The sequence below is a fragment of the Rhinolophus hipposideros genome (genome assembly GCF_964194185.1).
Source record: "Rhinolophus hipposideros genome assembly, chromosome: 16".
Taxonomy (NCBI): domain Eukaryota; kingdom Metazoa; phylum Chordata; class Mammalia; order Chiroptera; family Rhinolophidae; genus Rhinolophus; species Rhinolophus hipposideros.
Window position 1 is genome coordinate 39375385 of NC_138062.1, and position 17586 is coordinate 39392970.

Genomic DNA, 17586 nt, shown 5'->3' on the forward strand with positions numbered 1-17586 from the left:
TCTAACTGTTCCAGTTATTTATTATTGTGTAACAAATCACCCTGAAAGTAAATTAAAACAATAACAATCAAAAAAATAAAAAAAATTTAAAAAAATAAAATGGGTGGTATCTACGCTGTGTACATTATACCTCGAGAGAGAAAGAACAAATGAGCAAGCACTCTGTACTAATACACTAAAATCTCCAAGTACTGTCAAGTCACAATTTCACTGCTCAGAACAGGATGTAAAGCTGTGGGGGGGGGAGGGGATATTCCAAACCCATTCCTATTTGCTTCTATTTGCACTGAGAACCTGGCGGGGGTGCACAGGAGACTGAGAAGGGTAGTTAGCTGTGGGGGTGCTGGCTGGAGAAGCAGGCCTCTCTGTTCATCCTCTATGATGGTTTTGAACTTGGGGCCATGTTGGAAATATCATATATTCCAACAATTATAGAACCCTCAACGCTTCAGAAGAATGTACACAGAGGAGAAAAAGGAACTTTGCAGTGGGGAAAGCTGAGCCCCACACCTAACCAAGAGATCACGGGCAGCGCCCCCCCCCCCCCAGGCAGCATCCCCTAGGGAGGCCTTGTTGACATCATGGACCCAACAGGATGCAGAGAGAAGGGACACTTCACCTCTGTGGTCTTCCCCCCAACCCACAGCCCCAGTAAAGCATGAGAAAATACTAGATAAAACCTTAAGTTTGGGGGTCATGAGAAACAAGGAAAGATGGTGGCACTGTCACAGACCAGCAGAGACTAAGGAGCCATACAAAGGAAATGCAATGTGAGATCCTGGATGGGGCCCTGGGATAGAAAAAGTATATAGTGGGAGAACCTGGGAAAATCTGAGTAAGTCTGGCTTTCAGCCATGACAATAATATACTACGGTTAATTTCTTAGTTGTGAGAAGTGTCCCATTGTAAGGTTAAGATGTTAACCTTAGACAACAACAGGTGAAGGGTATATAGGAGCTTCCGGGATCTTTGCAACGTTTTTATAAATTTAAAGCTTATTTATCTTTCATAAATCTAAAATTACTCCAAAATAAAAAGTCTGTTAAAAACAAAGGTAAAAGCCCCTCAAAACACTAAATAGCAAGGGCTTTGCATGAGGTGGTCACATTCTGGCAAGACTTCACAATCAGAGATGGACTTACAATCACATTGAGGGGGGAAGAGGGGACATTTACACATAGAACTACACAAAAAGGATCTGACAAGAGCCACACACTGAGGGAGGTGGTTCCCACACATAGGGCAATGGAACCTCTACCTTACTCTGTGCCCAACCTAAAGGAGTGAATTTTATTTTACAATGAACAAACAGTAGAATTATTTTGTGATTAAAAAAGAGTTGAAAAATCATGCCAGCAGTCCTTTTTCACTTAGTGCTGAGCGTGTGTTCCAGGTAGGGCCTCTCCACCTCAGAAAGCAGCCTGCCCTGAGCTCCTCCACAATCTGTGCCAGGCAGTGCCACTGGGAGATGCCACCAGACCAGATGCCGCAGAAGCCAGGCTTCTGTCGAAAGGGCTTCCACCCCAGCCAGGGGAACTCCATGTTGCAAAGACACGAAGGCATGCCAACCCAAACCACAGGAAGGCTCTCCAGCGGAGTGGGTTGCTCCTGGCATCGTTCACAGGCCCTTGGTCTAGATTTCCAGATCCCTGGCACTCATCACCCCGCCAGGTAAAAAGTAACTTCTCAAGGCATCATCCTCAAAGCCACTAACTGCCCAGGTACAAGGCCAGGTGGGGGCCTCCTGGGTGAGGAGGCTGGAACCCTCCAGAAGGACCCTGCCCATCAGTGCAGAAGACAAAGGTCCTAAGCCTGGGACAGATGGCCTGTGTTCCGGCGGGGGCTGGCCTGGCTGTGCCAGGGTGTATCACCCAGCAGGCGGGTGTAACCCCAGCTGGGACTGTTCCTGCCTGCTCTGCTCGCCCGCCAGCCTACCAGCCACAAAACATTCTTATCACTGGGAAAACGTGTCATGGGGCACAGTCTATGGGGTGCCTCCTCCTACGTCTGGGCATAGGAGTGTCACCGGAGCTCTGGACAGCTTTGCTGACTGCTTGTCCAAAGCCCCATGGGTCTGCGGTCGAGCGGATTCAAGTTTAACCAGAGGAGGTCTCCCATGACAAACAGAGCAGCTGTTCTCCACGCTTTGGCACGTGCCTGGAAGGCCCCTGGGAGTTTAAGTTGGTGTGGGGAGGGGTCTGGCACTGGGCGCTAGTATGTTATGGCATCTCCCGTGGTGGGTATTAATGGGCTGCCAGGACTGAGGAGCAACAACTCCCAGAGGTTTCCTTTCTTTCCTTGGTTCTTGGTCTAAGTGGGCACTTGCGGGGAAGGGGGGTTGCCTTCAAATCTCAAGTCTCTGTTTTAAGAGTGTTAGAATGCCTGGGCAGAGCGGTGCCCATTCCGGCTGGGGCACCCAAACAGGAAGAGTCAGACGGGGCACCGGACTGGTAGCTGTGCAGGGCCTGGGGAGGGGGCACCATCTTGCAGGTGGGGAGCCAGCCCAGAGAGACACCCATGCCTGGCCGATCTCGGGGTCTTAGCCTGTTATTATTATTACTCTTTGTTTCAACGGGGCAAATTACAGCCGTCCCCATAAAGACAAGCACTTGCTTCTGTGTCCCTGAAGCACCCCAAGCCCTGGTCCGTTCACGGTCCAACACCCCCCGTGGAGGGTGAGAGCGGGCGCTGGGAGAGCTAGGTAGAGGTGACGGCACCAAGCCAGGCCGTGAAGAGGTGAGGCGGCGGTACAGATGCGCTGACCAGTTCCAACGCGGCTCATTTAACCCCAGGGACGCAGCTACTTGGTGGCGTCCTGGACACCACCCCAGGTAGGGGAGGGCCACACACCCAGTACTGGCCATCAACTTCCCCGTGTCCTGCTCTCTCACAATCTTCTAGACAGGCATCCCCTGTCCAGGTGCAAACCCTGGGCTGGACGACTGGAAACAGCCTCCACATGCATCACCAGGGGCCGGTACATAAACAAAGATGCCTTGGTATCGTGGAGTATGACCCAGCCGTGAAAGGCCCGATGGGTAACAGGCGTGAGCATGAGCTGGGGCCCGCAGCCAGGCAAGGTGAGCACACAGGTCCGAGTTCAGCGGCCACCTGTCTGCTTCTAACCAGCACCCGCCTGTCCCGCGCAGCTCAGCAGAAAGGCCTGCCGCCTCGTCCCAAGAGCATTCCCTGCCTGCCATCCCCGTCCCAAGGCTTCCTATCGGGGCCTCCAGCTTGCACGCGCCTCCACTCACTTCGCACTGAAACGTGCCTCCTGAGGGGAAGAGGACCCCCGGAGCCTCTCTCACCATGACGGCACCTGTGAACACAGCCTCTGCTGCTTGCTATGACGGCGCCATTCTCCTCCGGGGACAAATACCAGCTGAGCGGACAAGTGGGTAAGTATGGGGGCTCAGAGCCCCCACCTGCCTGCCCCACCTGCCCCTTTACTGCCTCGTCTGTGAAATGCGGCTGACCCAAGAGGATGTGCAGGCAGCACTCTGCCTGGCCCACGGAGGTGCCTCGAGGACGTGGGAAGGCCGGTCAGTGCGGGAGGAAAACCGGAGTCACGCCCTGCTCACCACGGAAGGAGGCAAATCGAACAGGGGATGCACAGCACTGGTCACCCCAATGGGCACCGCCAGGACTCCACAAGGGTTTGCATTACTCCTTGCCCCCTGCCTTGTTCTAGAAACTTCTGAGGCCATGCTGAGGCACAGACAGTGCAGGGGGAGTGAAAACTAGACCCTACGAAGCCAGGCCAAGGGGAAAAGGAAGTTGAAAAGAACGGACAAAGCCAGGGGTGAGGGTGCTACTCCACGCAGGCCAGCAGGCCTGGGGAGGAGGCGTCCCAAGCTGGGCGAGGCCCTGGGTTCAAGTCTGACTACCTGCACCCCATCATCCTTGGGCAAGCCTCTGTGACTCAGTTTCCTCATCAACAAACAGGGATCAAGCACTGGCCTCAAAGTAAGTGGAGCACCTTGTGCCAAGGCCCCAGTGCGGACCATGGCACAAGGAGGGCACTGTCATCGACCGTCAGGACGGCCACAGCGACCTCGCGGGCCCCTGGCCTCCATTCCCGAGCCCGGGGACAGCCGTGATGCTCCGAACAGCGTTACAAACATTCCAACCCGGAAAGACCTCTAAGATGTGTTGAGTGGTTGGAAAACAAGTTGCCAAATTGTATAAACCGGGTGATCCCAATTCTGGAAAGGAGACATACTAAAAAAGAACCCCTGCAATGCTGTGTATCTTCTATAGCTGCCAGCACGTACATATGGCCATAAATGCATGGGGGGTCTGGCAGGCTATACCCCAAACTGAGATGGTGTTCCCACGCAGAGCTGGGAGGGACAGGTGGGCCGTGTGTTCTTCCCCTCATCTGATTTCCCTTTTCGTAAGAACACTGTCACCAGTGTTTACTTGTGTAATTAAAATTTAGGACAAGTAGGCCTCCGACGGGCAGCTTCCTGACCCTCACATGCCTGCTGGTTCTTGCCTCCCTCTCAGGCCCTTTTCCACATGTGCAGCGGGCACCTGGCAGGCCAGGTAATGCAGGGCCCTCCATGCTTGCCTTTCCGTCTGCCTGGGACACGCTTCTCTGGGGTCTTCAAGGGGCTGGTTCCATTGAGGGGCACCCACCCCGACCGCCTCTCCTGAAGCAGACCCCACTCTCTCACTACTCCCACCATTTTCGATGCACTTCTTGACCCTCAGAACATTCTTCCTCATTTAACCATTCACCTGATGTCTGTCCATCTCCGTCCCCACTGGGTCCTCAGCACCAAGTAGATGCTACTTAATCATGCCAACCGGACACAGCGAATCAAACGCCAGAAGCTGCTCAATCTGTGACCTCAGCCCCATCTTCAGACACAAGGGCCATGGCGTCCACTGTCCACCCGGCTCCTGAGAGCTCTGGCCACACCTTCCCATTCCTGCTGTCCCCAGGTGTCTGTCTGGCTCTGGATAAGGAAAGTCCAGCTCAGGTCCTGACTCCTGCACTCCTCCCTGTGTGACTTCAAGCCAGTTCTCCCCTCTGGCCTTGGTTTCCCCACTTCTAAATCAGGGATGCTAAGAGCATACCTGTCCCCCAGGGCTTCTGGGACTTCGTGGTCAGATTTTAGACACAGCACAGGGTGATTCTCCACAAATATCACCTCTTACTGTGTCATAAACATCAAGCAGCATGTGAAACCGAAAGGACCACTCAGCCTGCTATTCAAGCTGAGGGTAACTCCAAGAGGGAAACCCCCCCCCCAAGCACCCAGCAGGGGCCTCACCATCAGTACTAACAGGAACCCAATCATACACAGATGCAGTCTTTCCTCTCCATCCAGCAGGGCAATTGTTCTTTTATTCAGATTGTAGCTAATGCCCTATAAATATCTCATTATTGGCTTGTATTTTTCCAGAGTTTTAACACAATAAGGGCTTAATTACAGCATACACTTGGCAACCCCAGTAAATTAAGGGTTAGCTGATGTTCCCATTTTTCTCTGTAGTTGAGGGGCCTGTAATTTCGGCATTTTCATTCAAATCAGGCAAAAGCTTGGCAGATGTGGCTCTGAGCCACATTCAAACACCCAGAGAGGCATGGGTTCCATTCTAGGACAGGCCCCTTCTTCCTACAGTATCTTTGAAAACTCTCACTCCAGAACTTTCCATGAGACCATCCTCTGCCCTCACCCAGGACTGACCTGGCTGATTACCAGGGGATTTCAATCTGTGTACCTAGCAAAGGCCATTATCCTTAAACAAATAACTCTGGGCCTTAGAGAAAGTCGTCTTCCTGGTTATGAACATAATCCTAAAATGAGCAAAAACAAACCAAGAATCCACGGGGAGACAACCCACACGTAGAGCTCAGGGACATACATCTTTCAAGGCTTTTTACTACATAAATACAACTGTTCCGAACAAGATGGGATCACAAGCCATTCGGTTTGCGGCCTAACAGGCCGTACAGCTTTCTAGTCATTAGATCACTCCTGAGGAGCGATTTCACAAACGGATATCTGGACACATTGTTTGTCCAGCCAGTTCCTTACTGTTGGGCATTCTTGCTCCCAAATTCCCACCACCATAAATAAATGAGTGGAAATATTTGCCAAATATGAGCCAAATATTTGCTCACAGCCACCGTTCCTATTTAGAAACAAACCAGGAACAGGACCTGGGAATGGGTGTGCATGTGGTTCCCCCAGCTGGTTCTGGCTTTCACTGACAAGTACTCAATTAGTGTTTGTGCTAAAGTGCACGGTGACTTATGTTAACAAAGTCATTACGAATTCCTTTTCTTTAAGGAAAAAGAAATTAACAACTGACCCTCAGAGTCCTGACCCAGGGCTATGCAAAATGCAGGGGTCTAATGTTTCACAAGGATTAACTAATTTGATCCTAGGCCCACTCCCAGGAGAGAGGGACCACTGAGATCCCCATTTTCCAGAGGAGGAAACTGAGGCCCAGAGAACTGAGATCATTCAACTAATGTGCGGCAGCACATGGACGGCCACATTCCCACAGGCACCTCTGGACTCTCCCCATTGTGGCCGACCCGGGTATGACAGACCACCAGGCAAAGGCAATTTGGTTTTGCCCCAAAGAAAGGACAATGGAAATAGCAGCCATATTTCCAAGTGGCTTTAAACACTTAAGATCCATTAGGGGAGAAACCAGCCCAAAGGGTAGACCATGTGCCCCATGTCTGGCAGGGACATGAGCCAACGGTCATCCTGCATTTGTCCGGCACCCACTGCCAGGCAGAGGGTGTGTCCCCTGGAGGGACACATCACCAAAGACCAAATGGAAACACAGCTGGAGATGGTAGAGTCCCACGGGCAGCTGTTTCTTGTTAAAAGAAACATTTTTCTTTCAACATTTTTCTGTACTAGGCATATCAGACACCTAGTACAGGCATTCCTGGGAGCCACTCACTGAGAAAATCCAGGTCAGGCTGAAAATCAAAGGCGAAGCCCTCAGCTTGCCCAGGACTAGGTCCCGAAAGGTACTAAGGACACCCCCAGCAGCCGTCCCTCAGCTCAGAGCCCTCCCCATGGCCTACACCCCCCACACTGACCAGAACACCTTCCTAACTGCATCTCCTCCCCTATACTAGCCTCCAGGCACACTCCACCTCAGCCCCTTTGCACGGGCTGTTCCCACAGCCTCGGACGCTCTCCCAGCAGATCTCCACTGGTGGCTCTTCCTTCACCTCCTTAAGTCCCTATTCAAATGTCCCCTTCTCAAGAAGGCCTTCCCTGACCCCCCCCCCCATTTAAAACTGTAAACCTTCCCCGAACCCCTCCACGTGCTCTCCTTAATCCTGCTCTTTTTTCCCCATAACAGTTATCACCTTCTACCATGTTTCTTCTTTATCTGGCCCCTGAGGGAAAGCCAGCTCCCCCAGGGCAGGAGTTTTGGTATCTTGCTCAGGGCTACGTCTACAGCCCTAGAACAGGGCCAGAAACACATTTCAATGAATGAATGAAAAATGCAGAGCGTTTTAGGCACCCTCTCAAGCACTCTAAATGGTCTCATTTAATCCTCACTCCACCCTCAATGAGGGGCACCGCATGACATTATCTGCCCTAAGAGGTGAAACACGCCTAACCAGGATGCCTGAATGGGGCCTATGAGTAGATATTGTTAACAGCTCCATTTCCTAGCTGGGGAAACTGAGGCTCAGCGAGGAAAAGCTTACAGGCCTCAGGAGTTGGAGGCCTCAACCCTGGCCTCCTCCAGCTCTTTTACCAAGGAAAAATTTCCCAAGCCCCCTCTTACCAGCTCCTGAGGCTAAATCACAAGGCTGAAGGTATCTGCTGGTGCAGAGCAGGACAAGCCAGGGGCCAGGAGGCAAATGCGAAATGGGCCTGGGCAAGCACTAGGGAGTGGTGGAGACTGGCAGCTCAAGTGGCTGGCCAGTCCTAGATTGACCAGGCAGCCAGCGGCTGCTGCTTCTGAGATCCAGGCAGTTGGTGCCAAGTGAGACATAGGAACAGGAGGCCAGAAAGCACTGATTATAACAGCAGCAACCATGGGTACACAGCTACAGCCAAACATGGCGGAGCTGGGCCTAGGGCCGAGAGTCTATGCGCTACGCCACGAAACTCTGAAGATCTCTGGGTGTTTGTTCGCACTGCAGAAATCTGGATTTTTATGCAAAATCTAACTTTTAAATATTGACAGCTAATTAAAAACAAAACATTTTAAACACCTTGCAGGTGAAACAAAAGACCCAGACTTAGGCCCCGGGGGGCCACTGATATGCAACCCCCATACAGGGCTAAGTTAACGGGGTCATTCCCACTCCAACCACATTCTTAGAAAATCCACAAGAAGGACGCAATGAAATGGAGCAACCTGTGCTGACCCCCAGGCACATACCTTGGACCCTCTCTTGTCTGTTCCTCGAAATTAGTGGGACATCCACTGTACTGGTCCACAACGAGAAGAACAAAACAACAGTTTGACCATATGCCCAGAAAGAAGTAGGGAGTAGAATTCAAAGTGAAGTCTATCTGCCATCCCCTTGGATCAGGGCTTTGTAGCTGAGGGGCCTTTCCCATATTCCAGAAATAAAAAGAAATTAGTTCTGTTAGAACACACCTACCCAAAGAGAGGCCTTTTGACAACTTTGGTTCTCAGGCCCCAAATTAATGCTCTTAATGAAGGATGTCGCATTGCGGGTTTAGGGGAAGAGGTTGCTACAAAAGCCAGCTCAGTAGTAGTTGGCAGTCACCAGAAGCCAGCGTGGATGGAAGAGAATGGCAAGGGGCAGAGGGACAGAAGAAAGGTAGAGAGAGGAGAGAGACTCTCCCCCTCAAAGCCCCCAATTCCTCACTTTACAGCCTCACGCGAAAGTGCTCAGCTCTCTAAGCCTCAGCTTCCTGCTCTGTAAAATGGGATCATAGCAGTACCACCCTCATAAGGCTTAAATGAAGTCCAGTGTGAAACTTGAGACCACTTTAACTTTGATTAGCTTTTGCTGTCAATATGAGAGGAACTAGCACAGTGAATAATGGCCATATAGACCTACTATGTGCCAGGTACTATGCTAAATAAGCACTTTCAACACATTATGTCAGTACATCCTTGCAACAGTCTTGAGGGACCATCACCCCATTTTTAGGAGGGGGAAACAAGGCTCAAAGAGATCAAAAACCTGTGCAAAGTCAAAGGCAACTAAAATGGACAAAGCTTTGCAGATGCCCACCAGAAGCCTGGGCAGACAGGAAGATGGCCATGCAGAGAGGCCCACAACCCAGGCCGAGCTGACCCCAAACCCACTCCTTTCTGTCACAGTGGACAGAGGGCAAAGTGCCAGAGACAAAGCAGCAAAGGAGGAAATTCATGCCGCTAGGAACAAAACCCCAGGCCTCCAGGAAGGCAGAGACCGGGCCGCATGTTCAGCTGGGCTCCAGTGAGCACCAGGCTGGTGGCCTTGGGCAAATGGCAGGGCCTTTCTGAGCCTGCCTGCTCATCTCTAAGGTGGGGATAACAACCTCTACCCCACTTGCTCATCAAGGAACTCAAGACTCTGAACCAAGAAAGAACTCAGCCTGGTTGCCTACTGGATGAACATTACTCCTTCACACTGATAACAGGAACAGTAATCATGACAATGACTATGACGTTATCATTTGACAGCCAGTCACAAATGGAGTCCTTCCCAGAATGGAAACGTGGCCGCCCATCTGGGAAGCAGAAGGGCAAGAGGCAGAAGAAGGGAGAAGGGAGAATCAACCACCCTCAATGGCCACAGGACCACTTCTCTATATTAGCTTCCTGAATTCCCGAAATAGCACAGAGAGTGAAATCTGCCCACTGAATAGATGGGCAAACTGAGGCTGAGTTCTCAGGGCTGCCCTGGGAAGACCTTATCCCAGATCTTACCACGGAGGCCTGATCAGACAAGAAATCCCTTCCCAGGCTCCAAGAGGGCCCCCAATTGGCAGGCTTTAGCTTGGTGTCTGGCCCCTGTGTTCCGGAGTCCTGGAACACCCTGTCATGGGCCAGGAAAGAATCCCGGAGAAAACTCGCCCCAGAGTCCTAATTCCAACTGACAAGGGAGTAGTTCAAGTCTCATCCTTCAGCTCCCTTCTCTTCTCTAAATTCCTATCACCCTCTACCACAGAGGGTGGGCCAGACACGGGCTGTTAAGGGCACTGATGGGCAGACTAGACGGACAGACACTAGGACAGAGGAACTAAAGCAGGGGTGTCCAAACTTTTTTCAACGTTTGTCACCAAGGGCCATATGCAGTAAAATACACAAACAGCCAGGCCACTCACTCGAGGTGAAGTAGTATTGCCTCACCGGGTTTATTTAAGTAAACTAAATATATTTTTGGAATTTGCTGCGGGCCAATTAACAATGGATTGCAGACCGCAGTTGGCCCGCAGGCAGCAGTTTTGACACCCCTGAACTAAAGGATCCACTTGGAAGAGAGGAGGCAGTATTTGCCAGAGACCAAACTGAAGAGTCAGGCCAGGAAAGCCAGACAACAGGCTCCCCTAGGTCCAGACAGCCAGTCAGATAGCAGAGGCCAACTGGGGTAACCCAACAGAAAGATGGCTAAGTGTTAAAGTCTTCGAGGGGCACGGGTGGGCGGCCAGACTACAACGGTCATCCTGGACAGCGAGCCAGACAGCAGGGGGCTGCCCTGCAGAACTGGACAGATGGACAACCAAATGGTGGTGGCAGGCAGGCCTATCCAGGACAGAGGGACAGCTAACCAGACGGCAGGGACTGCTCCAGATAAATGAACAGCCAGCCAGACCGCAGGGGTCGGCCCAAAACCTATCTAGGTTTTGGACAGAGAAGAGAGACCTATCCCTGACCCACAGGCAACCAGATGGTAGAATTCACCCACTAAAAGTGGGGACCAGAGTCGACAGCGGTCCACCGCAGCTCCTGGCCCACCCCCAGACCCCCAGCCGGTGAGACCCGCCTTGGGCCTGCGCCAACTCCCCAGCCTTTGCAGGGAGCCCTACACTCAGGGCGTCCAACAGGACCCGCCTCCCAGTCCCGGTCCCCACCGCAGGCACGCAAGCGCCGCAGTTACGCCGGCGGCGCAGGGCGCGCCATTCCCGGTCCGCCCTCCGCGCCCTAGGCCGCCGCCCGCCCGCGGTCGCCGCCGCGCTGGCTCACCGGCCCACAAAGTTCTCCAGCACCGAGCTCTTGCCGGCGCTCTGGCCGCCCACCACGGCGATCTGCGGAAGGTCCAGGTGGCAGCTCTGGCCGATGGAGCTAAAGGCGTCCTGCAGCTTGTTGACCAACGGGATCAGCTCTTCCATCCCGCGATTGCCCATGGCGCCGGCAGCCCCTGCCCGAGCGCCCAGCGCTCCCCGCCCGCCCCCGGCCCTCAACGACACGGCCCCGCGGCGTCCGCGGCCGTTGCTCCCTGCCCGCCCGGGCCTCGGCGCGACGCCCGGTCCGGCTCGGCCTCACGGTCGCCACTTCATCCGGTTCTCAGGCGACACCCGACCCGAGCGACCTCCCGCCGGGGCCTCGGGGCTGCGCCCAAAGCCCGCGCGCCACGGTCAATTGGCCGGCCAAGCTGCCACTTGTGAGCACGAACCAATGAAAGTGAGGCACGGACTTAAGGCTGAGTGAGCCTTCGCCCTGGGGACCGCCTCGCGGGCTCATTGGATGCGAGAACTGTCGCTGTTACGCGAAAGCCAATAGAGGCGGGTACCGAGATGTCAAGGCCGGTAGGTGGTGTTTCGGGAAAAGGCATGTTGGCTCCGCCTGATAGAGGGAGGCATGAAAATCCGTCAGTTTTATTGGCAAGAAGATCCTCCAGTCAACAAAGCTGGCCAATGATGTTAGGGATCGATCCTTTAGACCTGGGTTTGTCATTTGACGCTACCGAGTTCTCTAAAAATTTCCCATTGGTTTATATAAATATCACTCCATTCCATTAGCCAAAAAACCGAAAGAGGGCGGACTTTAACCTCCGAATCTTAACTCTGATTGAGAACTGTACCTGTCAATCAACAATATCCCGTTCTTACTCGTATTCTGTATGTCTATTAAGTTTTCTGGAGCAGAGGGTAAGGCCCGTCGAACCCTCCGAAGGGCGACACTTCTTGGTGGAAATCGGTGGTGATCAGCACTTGTGAGTTGCCAGGCTCTAAAGAAAACTACAAGTCCCAGAATACATCTCGGCCCGGGGCTTGCAAACCACCTCTCGGCGCGGGGTTCCAGGGCGCTTCGAAGGTGGGAGTTCAGCGATGCTAATGGTTCCTAAGGAGAGGCAGTCTAGCTCTGTATTGTCGTCTCCCACTTTCATTCCTATATAAAGTCACACCTCCACGCCTTTGCGAATGCTGTATCCTCTCCTCGGATTACCTTCCGCTCACACCCCGCCTAACTAACGCATCCAACGTTGTTCCCGTCCTCTTCAACTTCGGCGCGTCAGGATCTTTTTGAGTACCCATTGAAACTCAGAGGATGTCTGTCCATGAAAAGACACGTTAAGAAGTGATTTGATCCTCCTGGGCATAGATGGATCAGAGAGAAACTGAGGAGTTTCTCTCTGATGCAGAAGAGCCCAGTAGGGAGTCAGAAGCTATGGAGGTGGGAAAGTGGGCTGATTCGGAGAAACTGTGGAGAGGAGGCTGGCAGAGCGGCCCATAGTATATGACTGCTTCAAGACCCAAACTTCAGGTCTCAGAGAGATGGGCAAAAGGAGAACAACAAGATTTGGCATTGCAGCCTTGACTAGAATAGCAGAATAACCTGGAAACACTCTTAACTGCCCATCCATGGAGCTAGTTAAATAAATACTATGCAGCAGCTATAAATAAGATGAGGAACTCCTCATGTACTGACATGTAAACTAATTTGAAAAATACTAAGGGGGGAAAAAAGCAAGGTAAAGAACTGTGTGTAAAGGATACCAACATTCATGAAAATATGTACACATGGAAAATTTCTGGAAGAATACACAAACTGATGAAAATAATTGCATTTTTATGTTATTTGAATGATGGATCCTACGTATTACTTTTTCAATTTAAAAACCCTTATCTTCTAAAAGCACCAACCCTGCCATTGGCCATATCTGGGTTACATCCGGGGCCTGTTTATTTACTGGGTGACAAAGACCAAGTGAGTTGATTCCCCTAAACCTGTTTCTTCATCTGTAAAATGAGGAACAAAGCTATTCATGCAACATAAAGTTGCAAAAATAAAATACACATAACAACCATTTACAACAAGGTCAGGCACAGTGTAAGCACTTGCTAGATCACACCTATTGTCATTATCACTGTGTTTCCTGACAAGATTAAGCCACATGTTGGAAGAGACAAGGCTAAGGGCAGGAGCTCTGGAGCCAAGCTGCTACTTCCTCAGTGGTGACCTTGGGCAAGCTACTTCCCCTCCGCGGGCCTGTTTCCTCACCTGTAAAAAGTGGGAGGACAAGAGTGCCCACCTCTAGAGTGGCTGGGGAGCCTGGGCCACGGGAAAAGGAATGCAGCTCTCACTCTGGGACACTTCCTACATACCGGGCGGTGCCAAGTGGTTTCCAGATACCAGCTGTTACTATGGTTATTAGTTACTACTATCAAAGGGAAGCAAGAGACATCAGATGCGATGACACTCAGACCAGGAATGGGACCAATACAGGCCACTGCCCCAAGAAGGCACAGACACACTGTTACAATAAAAAACCAAATCCTTCAATACCTTTCAGCCGCTCCCCCTGCCCTCCAAGCCAGGTCAGCTCAGTGTGATTCCCACAGAGGCCAGGGCTTCAGTGGCCCAGGTGGGACAGAGGGTGGGGTCCCCATACATGGTACCCATGAAGTCCCGCACGAAGTCGGGAAAGCGTTTCTCCACGATGCTGGCGCGTACCGCTCCCATCAGCCGCAACTATGGGGTGGAGGTGTCGGTGTAAGCCGCCTGCCCTGAAGACCCCGCCCCCACCCCACCTTGCCCACCCAAGCCACAGGCCCACCTGGTAGGCGATGTTGTGAACAGTGAGGTGGTGCAGGGCGGCGGTGTTGTCGCTGTGGAGTAGTGCGTGCAGGAAGGCCCGGCTGTGCCTGGGGACAGGAGGTCAGGGCTCAGCAGTGTAGGGTCCTGCCTCCTGCCCAACTCCCCCTTCTCCCCCCAGGCACCAGATCCCATCCTCTCCTACTTCTGGCAGGTGGGACAGGAACACTCGGGGTCTATGGGGCGGAAGTCCTTCTGAAAATGCTTCTTCTTCAACTGCAGGTTCCCAGTGGGCACCAGGGCAGAGCCAAAGCGCTGGGGGAGAAGAGGGGGAAGGGAAGGCAGGTCAACCATGTTTTCACCCTCTGTCCCCCACACCCACTTTGGCACCCCCCAAGTTCCTGCCTCTACTGCCCAGAGCCTCACCGCTGTCCGCGTGGGGAAAACGCAGTCGAACATGTCGCATCCAAGAGCCACGCAGACCACCAGATCAGTGGCATAGCTGGGGGTGGGACCATGGGGGGAGACGAGCACAGTACCTCAAGCCCTGGTCACACACCCAGGTCCTCCTCCCGACCCTCAGACTCCCTCCGGGCTGAGACCCTCAGAACCACCCCCAGCAGAGGGCCATGTCGTCCTTAGTCCCCTCCCAGGCAGGTCTGTCTTTCCCCCCATACCACGGGGCAGGGGTGCCCAGAAATCCACTTCCTAAAGGGGGGCTCTCTGCCCCCTTTTGGACATACCCAACCCCCATCAGGTATCGGGGCTTGTCCTTAGGCAACCTCGAAGTGCTCAGCGCCACCATCCTCCAGAACTGGCCCTTGCTCTCACCCCCACTCAGGCCCCCGATGGCGAAGCCCGGCACGTTCCTCTTGGTCATCTCTGGAGGTACAGGGCAAGGTGAGGGGTGGCCAGACAAAAGGAAATACTGCTCCTCTTCTTCTTCTTCCTCCTCCTCTGTGTCCCCATCTCTGCCTCTCCTTCATCTCCACAGCCTTGCTGTATTCCTGTCACCCTTCCTCTGGGCACCCACTCCAGCCTCCTCATGGGCCTTGTGCTTCTGTCCTGCTGCGACCTTTCTATGGTTCCCCATGGGTTCCTATCACACTCCTACTCAACAGCCCTCCATGGTTCCCCAGGCCCTCAGTGTATCAATTAATGCTGTAGAGTCTAGAGCTCAAGGCCTGGGCCCAAATCCTAGCTCTACAACATCCGAGCTGTCCGGCTTGAGGTGAGTGACTTAACAGCTCTATGCCTCAGTTTTCCTTTCTGTAACCTCAGGAACGTGGTAGCTCCCACCTTACAGGATGGTTATAAAAAAATCAGTGGGTCATAACTTAATCAGATCCATGATCAGAACTTGGCATAGTGTCTGGTAAACACCCCATAATTGATGGCTATTGAAATTACTATTATTCTGCAAACATTCTACTCCATTCTGCCTCTGGGCCTTTGCTTCAGCTGTTCCTCCAGCTTGGAGTGCCGTTTCACCCATTAATAACCACTGTCTGAGCACCATCGCATGTCAGGCCCTTGTGGGGCCCCCCAGCGATGTGACAAGCCCTGGTCCTGCCAGCACATGGCTCTACCTTCCAGGCAGGTGGCCCGGAGATCCGCATCTAGCCCACCCTGGATGATGGCGAAGAGATTTTGCTTGTCTGGCCGCCGATGGGCTGCAATGCAACGGTCCAGCCAGCGGATTGATCTGCAAAAGGACCAATTAGCAATTTGGACTTGGTGAAGGGGTAGGGAGATAAGGCAGGCGCGCGCGCACGCGCGCGCGCACACACACACACACACACACACCTGTACATGGCCTCCTCTACACGTGGCCCCGTCACTGTGCTACTGACCACGTCGTCTAGCTGCATGATGATGTCCGAGCCTGAGGGGTGAGAATGGGGCACTGTCACTAGGAAAGCTCCCAGCTCCTGTTGGGGACAGACTGGACCCCAGAAGTACCTCCTTGAGTCTTGCTGACTTCCACATAACCCCCTAATCTGTTTATACAACAGCCAGAGGGAGCTTTCAAAATATATATCTGCTCTTGCCTCCCCCAGCTAACCCCTGCCCTGGCATATAAGAATAAAATCCCACTTCTGTAAATTTACCCTTCAAGAACAAAACATTGTGCGTACAAAGTGATCCATCATGGTGTGGCAAACATAGCAAGATGGGAACCCAAGTGTCCATCAATAGGGGTCTCATTAAACAAACTATGGTCCATCCCTTGACATCCCTGTACCTTCCTCACGGTTCCAAAATCCAGACACTTCTCAAAATAAAAGGCTTTTTCTAATGTTTATGGCACACTAATTTGGTAGCAAAACCCAAGATGGTTATAAACCTTTCAAAAATCCAATTTAGTCTGAAGATTCAAAAAGCGTTAATCCAGGGCTGCTGGTTAGCTCAATTAGTTAGAGCACCATGCTCCTAACAACAAGGTTGCCAGCTCTATCCCCACATGGGCCACTGTGAGCTGTGCCCTCCACAACTAGATTAAAACAACTACTTGACTTGGAGCTGATGGGTCCTGGAAAAACAAAATGAATTTTAAAAAGTAAAAAAAAAAAAGCATTAATCCAATGAAAGTGAAGTGTATACCGTATGATACAGCAATTCCACATTTGGATATATACCCAAAAGAATTAAAAGCATGGTCTTGAAGAGATACTTACACACCCATGTTCATATCATTATTCACAACAGCCAAAAAGTGGAAGCAACCCAAGTGTCCATCAACAGATAAACAGATAAACAAAATGTGATGTAGACATAAAACGGAATGTTATGCAGCCTTGAAAAGGAAGGAAATTCTGACACCTGCTACAACACAGATGAAACTTGAGGCCATTATGTTAAGTGAAATAAGCCAGTCACTAAAGGACAAATACTATATGATTCTATTTATATGAGGTCCCTAAGGTAGTTAAATTCTTAGAGGAGAAGGGTAGCTGCCAGGGATGGGGGGGGGAGAGGAATGGGGAGTTATTGTATAATGGGGACCGAGTTTTAGTTTTGCAATGAAAAGGGTTCTGGGGATGGATGGCGGTGATGGCTGTACAACATGTGAATGTGCTGAACGCCACTGAACTGGACACTTAAAAATGGTTACTGGTAAATGTTATATTATATGTGTTTTACCTCAATTGGAAAAAAAAAAAAGTGACATGTAATACCACAGGATACTGCCCCACTGAGATGCTGTATAATAAATGGTACGTACCCTCTATTATCTTTCTAAAATTTGAAAATTCTGACACCAATCCAGCCCTGAGAATTTCAGATTAGGGATTGTGTGCTTTTATATTATATGTTAGAAAAGCTCAAGGAAATATTGCCAATACGTATCATTATAGGAAATTATCACAGTACACCACATTAGCCAAAGATGGGGCTATTTGACAATCAGTAAGGAATGATCCAATTGCAGTGGACTGAGACGCATTACATACATTTAAACCCATGAGTTCATAGTGATCCTAGAAAACTAAACATTAGTTTGTCCCTGGTAGAGATGCTAAGTAATCAATCCATGAAAACTAGTAAATAAGGGAAAAGAATGAATCCCATGTTTCTTACATAAAATAAACTACTTAGTCTCCCAGGAGTAGGTGAGAGACAGTTCTCTTTACAGAAGTA

At 51.5% G+C, this 17586-nt stretch overlaps 2 protein-coding genes across 25 annotated transcripts in view; both read right to left on the reverse strand.

The window, feature by feature from the left end:
• The window catches only part of DNM2 (dynamin 2), an 80719-nt gene extending 69225 nt beyond the window's left edge, over window positions 1-11494 (reverse strand). For 7 of the 22 annotated variants that reach the window (XM_081076687.1, XM_081076682.1, XM_081076694.1 and 4 more), the window contains exon 1: window positions 11152-11458. In XM_081076687.1, coding sequence (XP_080932813.1) covers window positions 11152-11312 — 161 coding nt within the window. In that variant the 5' untranslated portion in view covers window positions 11313-11458. Of the gene's footprint in view, window positions 1-11151 lie in introns of all 22 variants that reach the window. The other 15 variants (XM_081076685.1, XM_081076681.1, XM_081076677.1 and 12 more) reach the window with 8 other exon arrangements.
• Window positions 11495-11756: 262 nt separating this feature from the next.
• Window positions 11757-17586, reverse strand: part of QTRT1 (queuine tRNA-ribosyltransferase catalytic subunit 1) — a 10439-nt gene continuing 4609 nt past the window's right edge. Inside the window, exons 4-11 of one of the 3 annotated variants that reach the window (XM_081076710.1) lie at window positions 15751-15829; window positions 15534-15649; window positions 14688-14826; window positions 14371-14446; window positions 14150-14259; window positions 13967-14054; window positions 13696-13881; window positions 11757-12460 (exon numbers count right to left, since the gene is read on the reverse strand). In XM_081076710.1, the coding sequence (XP_080932836.1) occupies window positions 13729-13881; window positions 13967-14054; window positions 14150-14259; window positions 14371-14446; window positions 14688-14826; window positions 15534-15649; window positions 15751-15829 (761 nt within the window). In that variant the 3' untranslated portion in view covers window positions 11757-12460; window positions 13696-13728. Of the gene's footprint in view, window positions 12461-13666; window positions 13882-13966; window positions 14055-14149; window positions 14260-14370; window positions 14447-14687; window positions 14827-15533; window positions 15650-15750; window positions 15830-17586 lie in introns of those variants that run through there. The other 2 variants (XM_081076712.1, XM_081076711.1) reach the window with 2 other exon arrangements.